At 39.6% G+C, this 16,984-nt stretch overlaps 1 protein-coding gene across 3 annotated transcripts in view; it reads right to left on the bottom strand.

The window, feature by feature from the left end:
• LOC127662858 (myelin transcription factor 1-like protein) overlaps positions 1–16,984 on the bottom strand; it is a 169,038-nt gene that overhangs the window by 13,524 nt on the left and 138,530 nt on the right. For all 3 annotated transcript variants that reach the window (XM_052154236.1, XM_052154235.1, XM_052154237.1), the window contains exons 12-16: positions 8,759–8,880; positions 6,362–6,430; positions 5,764–5,826; positions 5,588–5,671; positions 1,243–1,464 (exon numbers count right to left, since the gene is read on the bottom strand). In XM_052154236.1, coding sequence (XP_052010196.1) covers positions 1,243–1,464; positions 5,588–5,671; positions 5,764–5,826; positions 6,362–6,430; positions 8,759–8,880 — 560 coding nt within the window. The remainder of the gene's footprint in view (positions 1–1,242; positions 1,465–5,587; positions 5,672–5,763; positions 5,827–6,361; positions 6,431–8,758; positions 8,881–16,984) is intronic.

Genomic DNA, 16,984 nt, shown 5'->3' with positions numbered 1-16,984 from the left:
TTTGCTCGAGTGCGAAGCCAATCCAAAGCTTAGTGTAAGGATCACTGAAAAAATCTATCTTAGAAACTTTGTGCATTTTTCTTGAGAAACAAAGTGCTGGACCAAGAGAGAGGAAACGTTTTGCCATGCTGCAGTCATTTCTGTTAGTCCAGCTGCACAAAAGGTAGTACGTTGCATTTGACAGCTTCAGATTTGGTGTGGGCAGAAGAAACTTTTGGATCATAGAATTTCTTGATCAATTTTGCAGTGCAGTCAGCCGACCGAAAACCATGGCCATGCACAACAGAACGATAAGCAAAAAGTCCTTCACTTGCATGCACCTTGTCAGATTCGGAACTTTGCTTCACACGTGGTGTGGCACACGTATTGTTTTAGCAGCATCCACATGCTTTTGGGGCGGCTGTGACTCAGGTGGTAGAGGAGGTAGTCCACTAATCACAGGGTTGTCGGTTTGATTCTCGGCCCACATGACTCCACATGCCGAAGTGTCCTTGGGCAAGACACTGAACCACAAGTTGCTCCGAATGGCAGGCTAGCACCTTGCATGGCAGCTCTGCCGTCATTGGTGTGTGAACGTGTGTGTGAATGAGACGCAGTTTAAAGCACTTTGAACACCGCTACAGTTTAAAAGGCGCTATATAAGTGCAGACCATTTACCATTTTTTGTATGAACATGCTGCGTGATGTCGGTGCATTCTCCATGGGCAATGGAAAAGCAAGCTCCACAAAACTCACACAGGCTCTGTGACTCACTCACTTTTTTAGAAATGTAAACTCTTTTTGAAGATCCTGATTAAATGTACATTCACGCTTCCTTGACTTTTTCCATCCTGAATATCATCTGTGCCCTTTCAAACTGACTCTTCAATCAGTTCACTAACTGGACATCTATTAATAAGGTATTGTGATTGGATAGTTTAATCCAATCATGTACTTCAAATAACACAGTGTGATTTTAGCCTTATCCATGGCTACCTTTGATAAAATACTATCTATAGAGACATTTTAACAGAAGGGAAATACGGGACAAAAAACAATTTTCTCTGAATAAGTCGAGACACTAGAAAAAGTGTTTAAATATGGGACTGTCCCGGGAAAAATGGGACGTCTGGTCACCCTAAGTATGGTAGTATGCTATCCAAAACATGGCCTAAGTGTATGTGTGACCTGATTCATTTGAAGAAAAGCGTGTTTCCTGAATGTTTTGAGGTTATTTGCTGATGTAGTTGAATAAATAAGCACCTTCTGTGTGTGAGGAAACTGCCGCTGACGTGACCGGACCCATCGCAGCCTGGTGTGGGACACGACATGCCATCTGTCTTTCCAGGTTTCCATGGGAACTGAGAGCCGTTCATATAACCGTCCTTCTGCCGTTTGGCCGCTAGAGGGCAGCCTGACGCGCTGCGGTGTGACGCGTATTTCCCCGTTATATGACCCTGACCGTCACAGCCAGGCACCGGACACCTGCAAAAATAAGCATTTCATTTTACTGTGCTCTCTTTCAGTTCACAACTAAATGGAGCAAAGATCATTTGACCTTATAGTACTTAGTGGTCATTTTAATACTGCAATAACTAACATTCATGTTTGCACAAGATTCTTAAAGGGATAGTTTACCCCAAAATGAGAATAATTTAATCATTTACTCACCCTCATGCTATTCTTAAATGTTTATGACTTTCTTTCTTCTGCAGAACACAAATTAAGATTTTTAGAAGAATATTTCAGCTCTGTAGGGCCATACAATGCAAGTGAATTCTGACCAAAACTTTGAAGCTAAAAAAAAAACACATAAAGAAAGCATAAAAGTAATCCATAAAACTCCAGTGGTTAAATCCATATTTTCAGAAGTGATATGATAGGTGTGGGTGAGAAACATATCAATATTTAAGTCCTTTTTACTATAAATTCTCCTACCTGCCCAGTAGGTGGTGATATGCATGAAGAATACGAATCACCAATAACAAAAGAAGAACAATGAGAAAGTGAAAGTGGATATTTATAGTAAAAAAAAAAAAACTAAATATTGACCTGTTTCTCACACAAACCTATCATATAACTCTGAAGACAAGGATTTAACCACTGGAGTCGTATGGATTACTTTTATACTGCCTTTATGTCCTTTTTTTGTTTTAAAATTTTGGTCACCATTCACTTGCAATGTGAGGACCTACAGTGCTGAAATATTCTTCTAAAAAAACGTAATTTGTGTTCTGCAGAAGAAAGAATGGCATAAACATCTGGGATGGCATGAGGGTGAGTAAATGATGACAGAACTTTCATTTTTGGGTGAACCAATTATCTCGCTTTTGTAGCAGAAGCCGTAAAATGGCACTGCAAGTTAGTGTTAAAACTGCTGCGGTATCAGGGCACATCCGAATTCAGGGTTTGCATAGCATCCTGTCTACTTAAGCTGCTCCATTCAATCGATTATTTAAAAGAATAAAAGAATGAAAATGGCATCTGATCAAGCAGTTGAAGGAAGTTTTTTTTATCAAATTGTAATTTATTTATTTATTTATCTAGAAATAAGCATTGCAGTGGTTTTTAATCAGTGGTAAATGCTTCTTAGTACCATTAAATGGTTTAGTAACTGTTTCTTTTGACTTGGAAACATGGATTGGTGGGTTGTTCATGTGCTCTGACATGTTACTAAATTATGCTTATGTGCCAAATATACGAATATTCGGTAACACTTTATAATAACAGTACTGAATTAATAGTTACTTCTGCATAAATTAATAATGAGTTAAGGAATGGACTAATCAGGAACTAATGAAGAGCTAACATTAACTACAAAATGAATCATATGAATTAATGCATTATAACAGTAATTTCATGTTATTACATGTTTGATAATTAATGCATTTAGTAACATTAGGAAATAAACTAAATCAAACAAGCTTTATAAGAAAGAATGTGAAGTATTTCAACCTTGAATTAAAGGTGCATTATTCAATATGGTCATGATTGAATATATATATATAACGTTTGATGTCTTCAGGTTCGCCACAAACAACATCGGATGACACAGGATTATTTTGCATAATTTACATGGATAATCCTAATTAAATGTTGAAAACATGAAAGGAATAGTTCTCACATATTTTACCCTCATGCCATTCTAGATGTGTATGAATTTCTGTCTTCTGTAGAACACAAATTAAGATTTCTAGACGAATATTTCAGCTTTGTAGGCCCATACAATTCATGATGCAAGTGAATGGGGACCACATTTTTGAAGTCCCAAAAAGCACATAAAAGTAATTTGTATGACTCCAGTGGTTTAATACATGTCTTCTTTTGCTATCAGTTTTGGGTGAGAAAAACCCAAAATGTAACTCTTTTATCACTGTACATCTTGCCATTGCAGTCTCTAGGCACAATCATGATTTCAAGCTCAATTACACTTTATAGTGCTCAACGCATGTAACAGTGCTAGATGGTGCAAGGAAGTGTAATTGAGTTTGAAATCATGATTTCATGATGAAATCATGGATTAAACCACTGAAATAATATAGATTACTTTTATGCTGCATTTATGTGCTTTTTGGAACTAAACAATTTTGGTCACCATTGTATTGATCTAGAGAGCTGAGATATTCTTCTAAAAATCTTTTTTTGTGTTCTGCGGAAGTAAAGAGTCACACACATCTGGAATGGTATGAGGGTGAGTAAATGATAAGAATTTTCAATTTTGGGTGAACTATTCCTTTAATGATTGCCACCATTAATTGACCTCAACCCGTTCTGTGTGATTCTCCATTCCATTCCCTTCATACTTACCCTATCACTGTTGGTCCTATCACTCAGTTCACTTGTCATCCATATGCAGGCCATATCCCAATCTCAGCTTTTAACTCATGACAAATTAAATGATGCTAAACAATATGTGACTGGGATGAATACTTGTGTAGTACATGTGTAGTTGATAGTATGTTTATAATGATGTGCCTCCCCAAGTAAAGTCATGACATGATGGTGCATTAACAAGACATGGATTCATGGTAGTTAATAATGAGTTTGTAATGATACACATGCACTAAGGTGATCCCTACGCTTTGCACCAGTGAGACTGATCCCATCTCGGAAAATCAGGTATCAAAATAATTTCTGAGATTCCCAGTCTTAATTATGACTTGAGGGACCATTCATGAGCAACTTCCAAGTGGGAAACTCGAATTTACATTAAATCCGATAGCACGTGAAGGCAGCATTAGTCTATTTATATTTATCCTACATATCCTACTTCTACTGCCATTACATGGATAGTATATACCTATGTATATAACAGATTTGTGCATATATATATATATATATATATATATATATATATATATATATATATATATATATAGTCTTAATGTGTATTTATAAATATACTAATATTTTCTACAAAACAAGCAATAATTTTAGGTTCAAAATGTCAGGATTACCATAGGAAATAGTGGCACGCAGCCAGCCAACACCTAGAGAGCGCCGCTTATAAGTGCCCCATCAGAAACAAACTCTACATACTATAATATCTGCACTTGAAATGGATCTTGAAATTGTGTTGAAGTTCATAAAACAAATATTTGAATGTTTGCATGCACAAATGTCCACAGAAAAATGAACAAAACAAATTACTATTATTAACAACGATGATGATGATCCAATCATTATCATCATTTTAATTTAGATTTTGAGTGCTGATGAAACTCACAAAGTAACCACAAAAAATATTGATCTAGCAACATAAAGACAACCTTTCCTATTTCTATGGTCCAGATCAAAATTACTTTGAGTAATTGAGATCAAATTATTGTTGATCATAATAATTTGAAATTTTTTAATATCCATTAAAAAAATGGTGGAATTAAACTGCATCTTTCAATTATGTTTGTGATGAAACGGAAGAAAGCTAAAAGTATAAAATATTTTAATTATGACAATATTATATATGGATATTTAATTCAAGGAACTGAAGTACTTTACATTCTTTCTTATAAATCTATTCTTTTTTTTTTCTTCACACATTATACATTTGCACATATACAGTGAAATCATTTTTTCCCCCCAGCATATCCCAGCTAAGCAGGGGTCATAGCGCAGGGTCAGCCATGATATGGTGCCCCTGGAGCAGATGGGGTCAAGGGCCTTGCTCAAGGGCCCAACAGTGGCATCTTGGCGGTGCTGGGACTGAACCCCTGACCTTCTGGTCAGTAACCCAAAGCCTTAACCGCTGAGCAACCACTGCCCCAAGGCTGTTTAATTAAGTTTAATCCCTAATGTTAATTAATACATTAACTATCAAACATGTACTAACATGTAATTAAGGTGGCTGTTATTAAAGCATTCATTTATAGAGTCATGTTGTAGTTAATGTTAGCTCTTCATTAATTACTGATTAGTCCATTATTAATTCATGATTATTCGTCCACTGTTATTATAAAGTGTTACCAAACGTTCTCATGTTAACTGTTTGAATAGGACTCAGTGTTGTAGTACTTATTTTATTGCAATCATTTCATAGCAGGAGTAGAGGCAGACAAACAGAAGTTCTGGAACACATTTGGTGCAGTTCAAAGACTTTGACATGGAGTACCTGATTGGCTCCTGGTCTTCTTTGTCCTCTTTGCTGTGTGTTATCTTTAGTCCAGTTTTCCGAGCACGTGGACAACCTGACAAACTGAGGAAATACACACCGTTGTTACCTCACTCACTCTGTGTGTGAGATATTGTTCATATTTGTAATATATTGGTCTAAAGGTTGTACATTACCTTCTGTGAGAAGCGTAGTTGCCAGTAATATGTCCCGAGCCATCACAGCCCGGGGTCGAGCACCTGGGACAGAAATGCACCCTGTTACTGCCCAGTATGCATGAGTAGAGATCTGACTGTATAGTGCTGATTACTATTGAGACCTATATGTCAGCTATGTTCAACTGCAATACATGTTTTACACTTGAGTTTAACTTTTATTTCCTCAAAGATGGTTTTACAAAGCTCTTCTTGACTTGTTACTTGAAGGACGATCAGGAGTGTGTCGCTGAAACATGTAAGCAGTCTGGCAAAGTTCTACACACAATTAGCTAACTACTACTAAATTGGCTGTATCATTCTCCTCTCCACCAATAGCTGGTGTGTGGTGAATCTCATTTTTCATTTATGTTTTTACAGATTTTTGTTTTCTTTTGCACAGAGTACAAAAATATTGACTGTAAATAACTTGGCACGAGGCAATGATCTATATTAATTAAGGCCATTATTAGACTTCAACTTTAAAGTAATGTTAAAATAACTATTGGGTCTTTAGGCTGTAACCACATAGAGTGTTTAGTTTCCTGAAATCTGTGAAGTAGCTCAGTTTGATTCTTACTTAAGTTCTTGTGCATTGGTGGCCATCATACTCCGAATGCTTTTATCTGCTAAAGGACATCCTGAAAGACTAGAAAATAGCACAAGTGAATGTTAGACTGTAGTCACACTGTGCTACTAATATCAAACAAGAAACACACACAAACTTAATACAGTCACAAAAGACTATACATGCAAAAAAAAAAAAACAATGGTGCAAGTGGAGGGGATATCAGCTCGATATTTATGTTGTTATCACTCTGAATCATATGTTTGATTTTTTTTAATTAGGATTTAGACCCCTATATATCTGATGAAATATTCAAAGGGTTAACATGGACTGGCGGTCTGATAACCTTTCGACAGTATAGTTGAAGTAACCTGAAAACAATAAATAGATTGGACTGAATCCACCATAAGAAAATGGAGTCACACCTTCTATGTGAGGCGTAATTACCGGTCACGTGACCACTCCCATCACACCCTGGTGTTGGACATCTGTCTCCAGAAAAAATAGACAGAGTGAAAGGCCAAAATCCAGAACATAAAAATGGAAACATAAATGTATACTGCCTAAAGCCTGGAAAAAGGGCAACACATAAGCCTTTACAAAACACCTCTACAATTTTGGCGAAGCTACTTTGAAACTGTAGCTTAAGTTACATCCTACTCAGAATTTAAAGTAGTTCAACTACATTCAAGGGAATGTTTTAAAGAGGTAGCTGCTACACAAGCTACTATCGTAGCTAACTACAATTAAAGGGACACTATCGTTTAGCATTGATCATTATCAGATTATGAAATCAAAGAAGAATTTTCTGACACAAAAACAAGGATCAAGCACAGCATAAACGTACTAGCTTTGGAAAGGTGCTACACAAATTAAACTTATTTTTCTTCTTCTTAATAATAATAATATTGATCTACTGACACACTAATCAGGACTAGAATTGAATGTGATCGATAGCTCTTTGATATCATCTGCTGGTGTAATTGTAAACACAAATGCAGGAACTGCGTTTAGACTTTGCGCTGAAAACAGATGTGGTTTTCAGACGTTATAGCGCAAGGATGTATCTCTCGGGAAAATAGCAAAGTTTGCACGCATACACCCACAGTTAGCGCTAACAATCCCACCAATGGCCACTTGCACGTTGCGCTATCAAGAAATTTGCACTCAGAATTAACCAGAGACTAATAATTGTTCAAGGAACAAAAACGGAAACCGAATACGAACTAATGTTTTTTGCAGAACATAACCGAAAAAGGGAACAAGGGATTTTCAATTGTTCTGGAGTGAAAACGTTATTTTAACATGCTGGTAACCGGTTATAATCAGTTAATTTCGTTCCAATAATTTTTCATGAAACCGAAGGCCAAAGGGTTTTTCACACCATTTTTGGAACTACACCACTTCATGTTGCCAGAAAAAATTAAACGTGCTTTTAGCTGCTGCAATACATTTATTTTCCTAATTGCCAATTTTGGATATTACATTCTGTGAATGAAGACCTTTTTAACAACTATGTGTAATAACAACATATGCATGCACGGCTAATCCAGATAGATGGAAAACATTGTTTTAGGTAAAATAGATATAATGCATTATTAACAGGGCTGGACTGGTAAGAGAAATCGGCCCGGGTTCTTACATAGCAACTGGCCCAAAAGTTGTTGAGGTAATAAATACAGTTTTTGTTCAGAAAGAACCAAAAAAGAAGAACATTTAGTTTTTAGTCCCTGGAATTAGCACTCTCAGGAACATTTTTAGAGCCTTGAATTTCAAAGTGACATAAACAGCCATGCTACATTCTGTCATGTTACATCACTACTTGTTGGAAAAAATTGATTGTTACTGGAAAAGCTACAGTTTTTAGAAAACAGTTGAGCTACTAATGCTCTTGAAAAAATGTGTTAAGATAGTAGTGTTGTAACTTTTAGTTAGTTACGCCTCAACTGCACCTTAAATCAATTACAGGGGAAAAAGGTTTTAAACGTTACAAGATTTTATATATTTTATACCTGTTAGTTCAGGTTAGTCTAAGTATTAGTTTGTAAATTAACTTAACCACTGATTGACTGGATTAACTGTGTTGCCAAAATAAATATGAGTCTGATTTCCTTTGTTTTTCAATTCTACTTCATTGTTTCCAGTTTAGCTTCACTGTCTGCATGTGTGTGTCCCGAATCACATCGCATCCTAGAGCAAAGCTGAACCATAAACAGCTTAAATGAAAATGATGTTTTAAATCTATAAAGCAAAATAGTAGATGTCAAAACATGTGGCATGCAGTAGTGCAGAGCTCTAATTTGAGAACAGGAGAAGATAAAGTAGAAAAGAGGAATAGAAACGCGTGAGGCAGAAGGTCGTGAAGTGAGGTGAGGATGGCAGTCACATCGCTCCCCCCGTGCAGCTTACGTTATCAGGTCCTTTTTGCTTTCTTTGCAAGGTGGGAATTTATGCTTGGGACTAGGAATATTGAGATCGGCAGTGTATGGACTGTCATCTAAAATATCCTGGAAGGGATCCAGATCATCAGACTGTGAAAACAAAGCCAGAGAGAGAGAGAGAGAGAGAGAGAGAGAGAATAAGACCAGATAGTATTGTTTGTTATCAAATTCATCAACACATTTGTTAAAATATTGAATTGCTTATTAACTTCTATGTTCTTGTCATCGTGGCCCCACCTCCAAGGGCCATCTTTCAGCCAGGCTCAAAACGTGATTGGGCTAGAGAGAGTAGAGGAGCCTTGTTTGAATGTATGCCCGACCCGCTCCCCAGGACTCCCGAGTTAGATGCGACGCCGGGGTATTAGAGCACGGGTCATGGCCCACGGGCATGAGTGCCGGGCTGCCCTTCCCCTCACTCTCTGCGGCCCTTAGGAAGACAATCCACCACAGAAACTGCTGCCCCTCACGTCCCGGAACCTTTGGAGGAGAGCGCGTGTGGCCGTTGGATCCCGTTCAAAGTTCTGGACCGTCCCATGAACACTCACCTTTCTTACACAGAGCCCAGATTCAACACAAGGAAACAATTCCCCACAGTTCTTTAGAAGGTTTTAATGGTAATTTTTTTCCTGTGAACCATTTGTCCATAAGAAGTGGAAAAACAGACAGATGCTATGTTCAGAATGGAATACTACAGTAGGCCTTACAGGATACAGTAAGTGCAGTATACACTGAATACTAGCTAACTTTTTTAAACATAAGGTGTGTCCAAAACTGCATACTTCTGCACTATTCTACATCATTTTGAAGTGCAAGTAGTATGTTAACATTTAAAATACAACAAATAGAAATGTACTAAGAGTACCTGGATGATGTACTTCTTCAAATGTCAAAACGGATTGTGGAATTTTTGGACAGTTCATGCAGTCAGCACTCGTGACTTGCCTTATATAGCAGAAGGGTCGGAGTTACCTGACCAAAAAATTCTAAATAAGGGAGAATGTCCATTCAAGTGAGAAACTAGTGAAACTTCAGTGAAAGCAACACCTTACAAATGTAGGTTGAATGCTTTACCCATCACCCAACACTGTGTGAAATTATGTACTTTATTTGAAATGTAAGTATTAAACTGAGCATGGCTCACAAAACTCGCTAAAGCTAGCACCAACACATCGCATGGATATGAAACATTACTTCTGTCAGCAACTCACACCAAATGTCAATCTGTCAAACTGTTTTTCTACATCCACATGCGCTAGATGGACATCTTTGACTGTTACTTTGTATTGTTGTTTTTTTCAGTGACCTATCAACTTTTAAATTATGTGTTCTTGAGAAACCTGCATCCTACCATATTTGTCATCATGTAATGAAGCAGATGAGGGAATTCCCATACTAAGGGGATTCCCAGAGGGGGTTTCCCTCTGGAGCAGTTGTGCGATGAGTACCTCAAGCATGCCTTTTACCAAGTGAAAGAAACTGATGGTCAACAGCTCCAGCCTAATGTAACACTCACATACCCATACTTTTTGATTATTAAAGAGTGGTTGTATCGAGTGATGTAGGACACTCAGACCAAAGAGAATACAACTCGACTATTAGTACCAAGGAGCCGCTGGGAAACACTCTTTCCGGCGGCTCACTATAACCCAATGGCTGGTCACTTAAGTCATGAAAAGACTTTGAACCGTATAATGGCCCATTATTTTTGGCCGGGCATTTTGGCACCCCAAAAGCGCTATTGCGCCCTCTGCTGTTGATCGAGTTGCCCTTTGAGAGAATTGGTATGGACCTCTTCAATACATTAGAGCGGACTGCACACGGTCATCATTTTGTATTAGTTCTGGTTGATTACGCAGTGTGATATCCGGAATCAGTGCCTCTACGTAACATCTCAGCACGTAGAGGCTCGTCACCTGGGCTGTAATAATCTAGAACCTGTCTCTCATTATAGTGATGGCGGAGGGAGCCCTGATAAGGCTCGTCAGAGTGGCAGAGAAGAGAGAGAGAGGACCAGAGCAGTGACAGAGAAAAGACCCGCAACAGAGACTGTCATTTAGTGAGAGCTATTTTGAGTTGGCCACTAAGAGGCGTTTTGCTTTTTGTGTGTGTGAAACACTAAACTGTTTGGTGTCTCCTGACTCCTCCAATGCCCATGAACTTCTCCTTATCACACATTCATGAGTCAATATGTCATTCATATGTATGCGTTCTTTGTTTTCTCTTAAAAGGGACGTACCAAATTTTGTGTGCCTATGCACACCTGTGTTAGACTCAACATTTCCTAATTGCTAATAACAGCTCAATGCTTATTGCTACTCTAATACAAGAAATATCATATTAATTCAAGGGAACTTCAAACTTCAAAGCAATCGCCCCAAAATACCACCAACACATAAAGTTCAACACACGAGGGGACCGGGTTTTGGATCATTGTTACTCTCCCTTCCGGGAAGGCTACAAATCCCTCCCCCGCCCCCCATTTGGCAAATCGGACCATTCTTCCGTTCTGCTTCTGCCCGCTTACAGGCAGAAACTGAAACAGGAAGCACCCACCCTCAGAACGATCCAGTGCTGGTCGGACCAATCAGACTCTGCGCTACAAGACTGTTTTGATCACGCGGACTGGGAGATGTTCCGGTCCGCCTCTGATGACGACTATCGAGGTTTACGCTGACAGCGTAACGTGTTTCATCAGGAAGTGCGTAGAGGACGTTGTTCCGACCAAAACTATACGGATATACCCCAACCAGAAACCATGGGTTAACGGCGATGTTCGCGCGGCACTCACTGCGCGGACCTCCGCTTTAATTCTCCTAACACGGAGGAGCGTAAACAAGCCAGTTATGCCCTCCGTAACACTATCAGTGCAGCTAAACGCCAGTACAGGCACAAACTTGAAAGTCAGTTCAACACCACTGACTCCAGAAGTATGTGGCAGGGAATTAACACAATCACGGACTACAAGCGGAATAAAGTCTCCGCCATGAACACCACTGCATCTCTCCCGGACGAACTTAATACATTTTATGCTCGTTTTGAGGACAGTAACACCGCCCTCGCGGAGAGTGCACTCGCGACTGACGCTACAGAGGTTGATTCACTCTCCGTCTCTGTTGTGGATGTAACCCGATCATTCCGACGGGTGAACATCCGTAAAGCCGCGGGTCCAGACGGCATTCCGGGCCGCGTCATCAGAGCGTGCGCGAATCAACTGGCTGGTGTTTTTACGGACATTTTCAATCTGTCCCTCTCCCTGTCTGTAGTCCCCACATGCTTCAAAACATCAACCATTGTGCCTGTACCGAAGCAAGCTATAATCACATGCTTAAATGACTGGCGTCCTGTTGCTCTGACCCCCATCATCAGCAAATGCTTCGAGAGGTTAATCAGAGATCACATCTGCTCTGTTCTGCCCCCTCTTTGGACCCATTGCAGTTTGCCTACCGCAACAACCGCTCCACTGATGATGCCATTGCATCTACAATACACACTGCTCTCTCCCACCTGGAAAAAGGAACACATATGTGAGAATGCTGTTTGTAGACTACAGCTCAGCATTCAACACCATAGTGCCCTCCAAGCTTGATGAGAAACTCCGGGCTCTGGGCTTAAACAGCTCGCTGTGCAGCTGGATCCTGGATTTCCTGTCAGGCAGACGTCAGGTGGTTAGAATGGGCAGCAACACCTCCTCATCACTGACCCTCAACACTGGAGCCCCGCAGGGCTGTGTTCTCAGCCCACTCCTGTATTCCCTGTACACACATGACTGTGTGGCAACACATAGCTCCAATGCCATCATTAAGTTTGCTGACGATACGACGGTGGTAGGTCTGATCACTGACAATGATGAAAGAGCCTACAGAGAGGAGGTGCACACTCTGACACGCTGGTGTCAGGAGCACAACCTCTCCCTCAACGTCAGTAAAACCAAGGAGCTTGTTGTGGACTTCAGGAAGAAAGACGGAGAACACAGCCCCATCACCATCAATGGAGCACCGGTGGAGAGAGTCAGCAGCTTCAAGTTCCTCGGTGTCCACATTACTGAGGAACTCACATGGTCCGTCCACACTGAGGCCGTTGTGAAGAAGGCTCACCAGCGCCTCTTCTTCCTGAGACGGCTGAGGAAGTTTGGAATGAACCACCACATCCTCACACGGTTCTACACCAGCACTGTAGAGAGCATCCTGACTGGCTGCATCACCGCCTGGTACGGCAATAGCACCGCGCACAACTGCAAAGCCCTGCAAAGGGTGGTGCGAACTGCCAGGAACATCATCGGAGGTGAGCTTCCCTCCCTCCAGGACATATACACCAGGCGGTGTGTGAAAAAAGCTCGGAGGATCATCAGAGACTCCAGTCACCCAAGTCATGGGCTGTTCTCACTGCTACCATCAGGCAGGCGGTATCGCAGCATCAGGACCCGCACCAGCCGACTACATGATAGCTTTTTCCCCAAGCAATCAGACTGTTGAACTCTTGATCTATCAGGATCAATAATTAGCACTGCACTTTATTCAGCTATAATCTCACACTGGACTGTCAACATATTCTCCTCAATACAACTGCTATATATATATATACACATATATATTTCATATACTCCCACTTATTGTATTGTATTGTATATTCTGTTCTATATTCTGCATTGTATATAATTATTGTGTTGTGTAAGTATGTGTACATCTGATTTGTAAATTGTTTTGTGTAAGTATGTGTACATTTGATATGTAAATTGTTTTGTGTAAGTATGTTGTTTATTGTAATTGGTATATGTCTCGTCACTGTCATGACTGCTATGTTGCTCGGAACTGCACACAAGAATTTCACCTACTGTTGCACTTGTGTACATGGTAGTGTGACAATAAAGTGATTTGATTTTTGATTTTTGATTTTTGAACATCGCAATTGTATATTGCTCCTGCTATTGGCTCAGTACATCTCTTTAGCATACCCATTCGCAAGGGCTCAACAACTCTAAAAAGTCTTCCTTCTGCAGGGTATGGCTCAATTACATGCATATTTATAAGGGTAGCATGTTGGTGTAGTCATATACAGCTTTATATTTGAATCTTTCCTCTCCTCTATGACCTGGTTGTTCTGAATTTAACTAATGGTTTTGTATTTTCTTTTTGGGAAGTATAGGTTTTAAATTAGGTTCAGGGTAAGTTCCTCTTCTCTGCCGTCATTGTCTTCCGGCAGCATCTGATGGTTTAAGCGAGAATCTGAGCGTACGCCAAAGGAAACTATTCTATCACTTGATCACATTAATTCTTTTTTTCAATGGCAGATTTATTAAATATTTTTGATGTTGTTTTACTGTAACATAGCTATTTTGTGTAGTCACCATTAGGGTGATCATTAGGGTGATTAGTGTTCCATAATTGGTCAACTTGGACCCTGTTCAAGCCATGTATTTTTCCTTGCTCATGTGAATATGCATAGCTGAAGTGCAGCTTAATGCACACTTTGGGGGATCAAGTTTAATGTATTATTTTCTTTAAAGCCAAGTAGGTTAAGAAGAAACAGTGCTTTAAATCTTATTTGTGTGACATACGTAATGAAATTAAATGAACAGTTACATTTGTGTATATCTAACAAAGATTTTCTAGTTGTGCTGATATAAAATGTCCATACATTGAATTTACTTAAAAAGCGTGATGCAGAAATGTTATGTATATGTAACAATTAAGGAAAGGGGGAAGCTGGGGCCAGCTTGACAAAACACATAGACATTTATTGTTGCACTTTTCAGTGGCACACAATAAGACACTGATTTTCAGCAGTACACAAAATGTTTTCTTTTCAGCATCCACCAAACTGACACACAGACAGCTTTGTGCATCTCTCTCGCTTTCATCTGCCACTGTCTCGTCTCCTTAAATACTCCCGCCGCCCCTCACTGGAACACAAGTCCGGTGTAGCTCACAGGTGGACCTCATTCACCACTTATCTTCCCAGCCTCGCTCTGCTCAGACACCACTCAGCCCTGCCCTGCTCGCCACAGTATACATTTTAAGTAAATCCAACACATCATTTTTTTCAGTGTAGGCTTAGGGGTAGTGTTAGGATTAAGGGTAAGGGTTGGGGTAGTGTGAAATAATTAAGGCTTCTCAACAACTTCTCTGGGTGATATAGCTTGCTGTGTCATCACAAAGCAAAGCTTCCCCTTGCAAGAATAGGATGTTTCTATAGGAATGTATTTCCTGTCTCTACTCTCACGTTTCACACATAGCTCAGACATGTATGTCAACCCCATATAAGGTAAAGAACTATTTCATTGGTGGGGGTCCAGTGGAATGTGTTTTTTCTGGACCATATAATGAAGTGCTGAACAATAAACTTTGAAGAAGGATCTGATAGCGTCTGTGTAATTTCTTTCTTCCCTCAGCTGAGCCGCATCCATACGGGGATTGCAGATCAACAAAATAAATTAAATACATTGGATGACAAAATTATCTAACAGTTTGGGGGCTCGTCCGGGATCTCTCCAGACAGGTAAGACCGATTTAATTATCAAGTATTAACATGTCTGATGAGAGATTGAATAAAACGTAATTTAATTTGGCTCGATATTAACTCCGTTAATAACTCTGCTCGGGGGCCCCTTCTCAGGGATAATTTTGCCCTATTATAAATAGGAAGGAAGGTTTTTGCTCTATTATAAATAGGAAAAACCCCACGACCGCAGCAGTAGTTTAAAGGATATCCTTATTCTGGTATGAATAAAAAGAGGACGGAAATTGTCCTAAGGAAAAGACGGAGAGAATTTGATTTGCATTATTGTTCTTCATGAACCGTGTCGATCAGGAAATTGTTTGTATAATTATTATTATTAAAAGGGTGACATTATGGGACATGAAATAAGTCACTCGTTATCGAACGAAACTCCAAAACAGTGGATGTTTCACAATAATCAGGGTTTCAATACTGAACCTTATATTTGTAATCTGCCTGGATGGTCAGAAGGAAAAACACAATTAGATCCATATCCTAGAGATGGCTCATTTATTGATCGATTCATGAGTAAATCCAAATCTATGGTTAAAAGGGTGAAAGGACCCTCAGTGGGATTATAAATGCTTAAAGAGGTACAACATCCTCATTTCCTTGTATCAAGTGCCCAGACGGATATAAAATCATTTCACTAACATTGTCAGAGACGCTGGCTATATGCAAAGAATTACCATATATAAACCGCATAACTTTATCATCGAAACTGCCGCATTTAAAAGTAAATTAACAGCGCATTGCTATGAGGGCTCTATTACGGGACGCACTCTAAATACTGTGGGAATGAATGGCATTCCTGTGAAGTGTCATATGACACCAAAATTACCCGTAACATCTCCAGATAACACAAACTTGTTTAAAATGCATGATTTTGTAATTTTGCCTGACTCTCCTTTCTGCCTATTGGTCTGTGATCCGATGCAGAAAATTGGGACAAAAATAACTTTGGATTCTAACTTATTATAATTGCTGTTTCCCTCAGTATATTGTCAGTCTGTGTATACAGGACATTGTGGAGAAGCTTGCAGCTCAACGTCGGTCAACCCTTCTGCTGTGAAACAGGAAATGCTCAACGTCGACCCAGCACTATGGGCCGCCCACAAAGATGAGGCAGGCCTTATTGATGTAAGACCATATGTTGCCAAACCCTGCTCTAACTTGCCAGTATACTGCAAACAGTATCCTCTGTCAGAAAAACATAGATATTAAAAGGTATTAATACAGTGTCTGAAACAAGGTAATTTGAAACGCATTCACTCATCATATAAATCCCCAATTAATCATATGAAGAAAGCTAATAATACATGGCGATTAACGCAATAGTTGAAAAGATTTAGCCATTGTCACCAGTGGTGCCGGATGTGTGCACTTCTATTAACTAAATTCCAGCAGACCACACTCATTTTACTATTATTAATTTGTGTTCTGCATTCTTCAGTGTCAGTCATGCCTGTTACACAGCCGCTGTTTGCATTCACATATGGAGGCCAACAGTAACTGAATGCCCCAGGAATTTAGAGACTCGCCTGCTGTGTGCTCTGCTGTAGTGCACACTACATTGAAGAACACCAAGCTGCCACCTGTCTATTGCAATATGCTGATGACATCCTGCTTTCCGGCCCGAACATCAATTCTTGCACAGCCGCTTCAACTATTGTGTGCAATGTATAGTGAAGGCTGGCTT

Source organism: Xyrauchen texanus, chromosome 22 (genome assembly GCF_025860055.1).
Source record: "Xyrauchen texanus isolate HMW12.3.18 chromosome 22, RBS_HiC_50CHRs, whole genome shotgun sequence".
Lineage (NCBI taxonomy): Eukaryota > Metazoa > Chordata > Actinopteri > Cypriniformes > Catostomidae > Xyrauchen > Xyrauchen texanus.
This window is presented reverse-complemented; position numbering and strand designations above follow the sequence as displayed.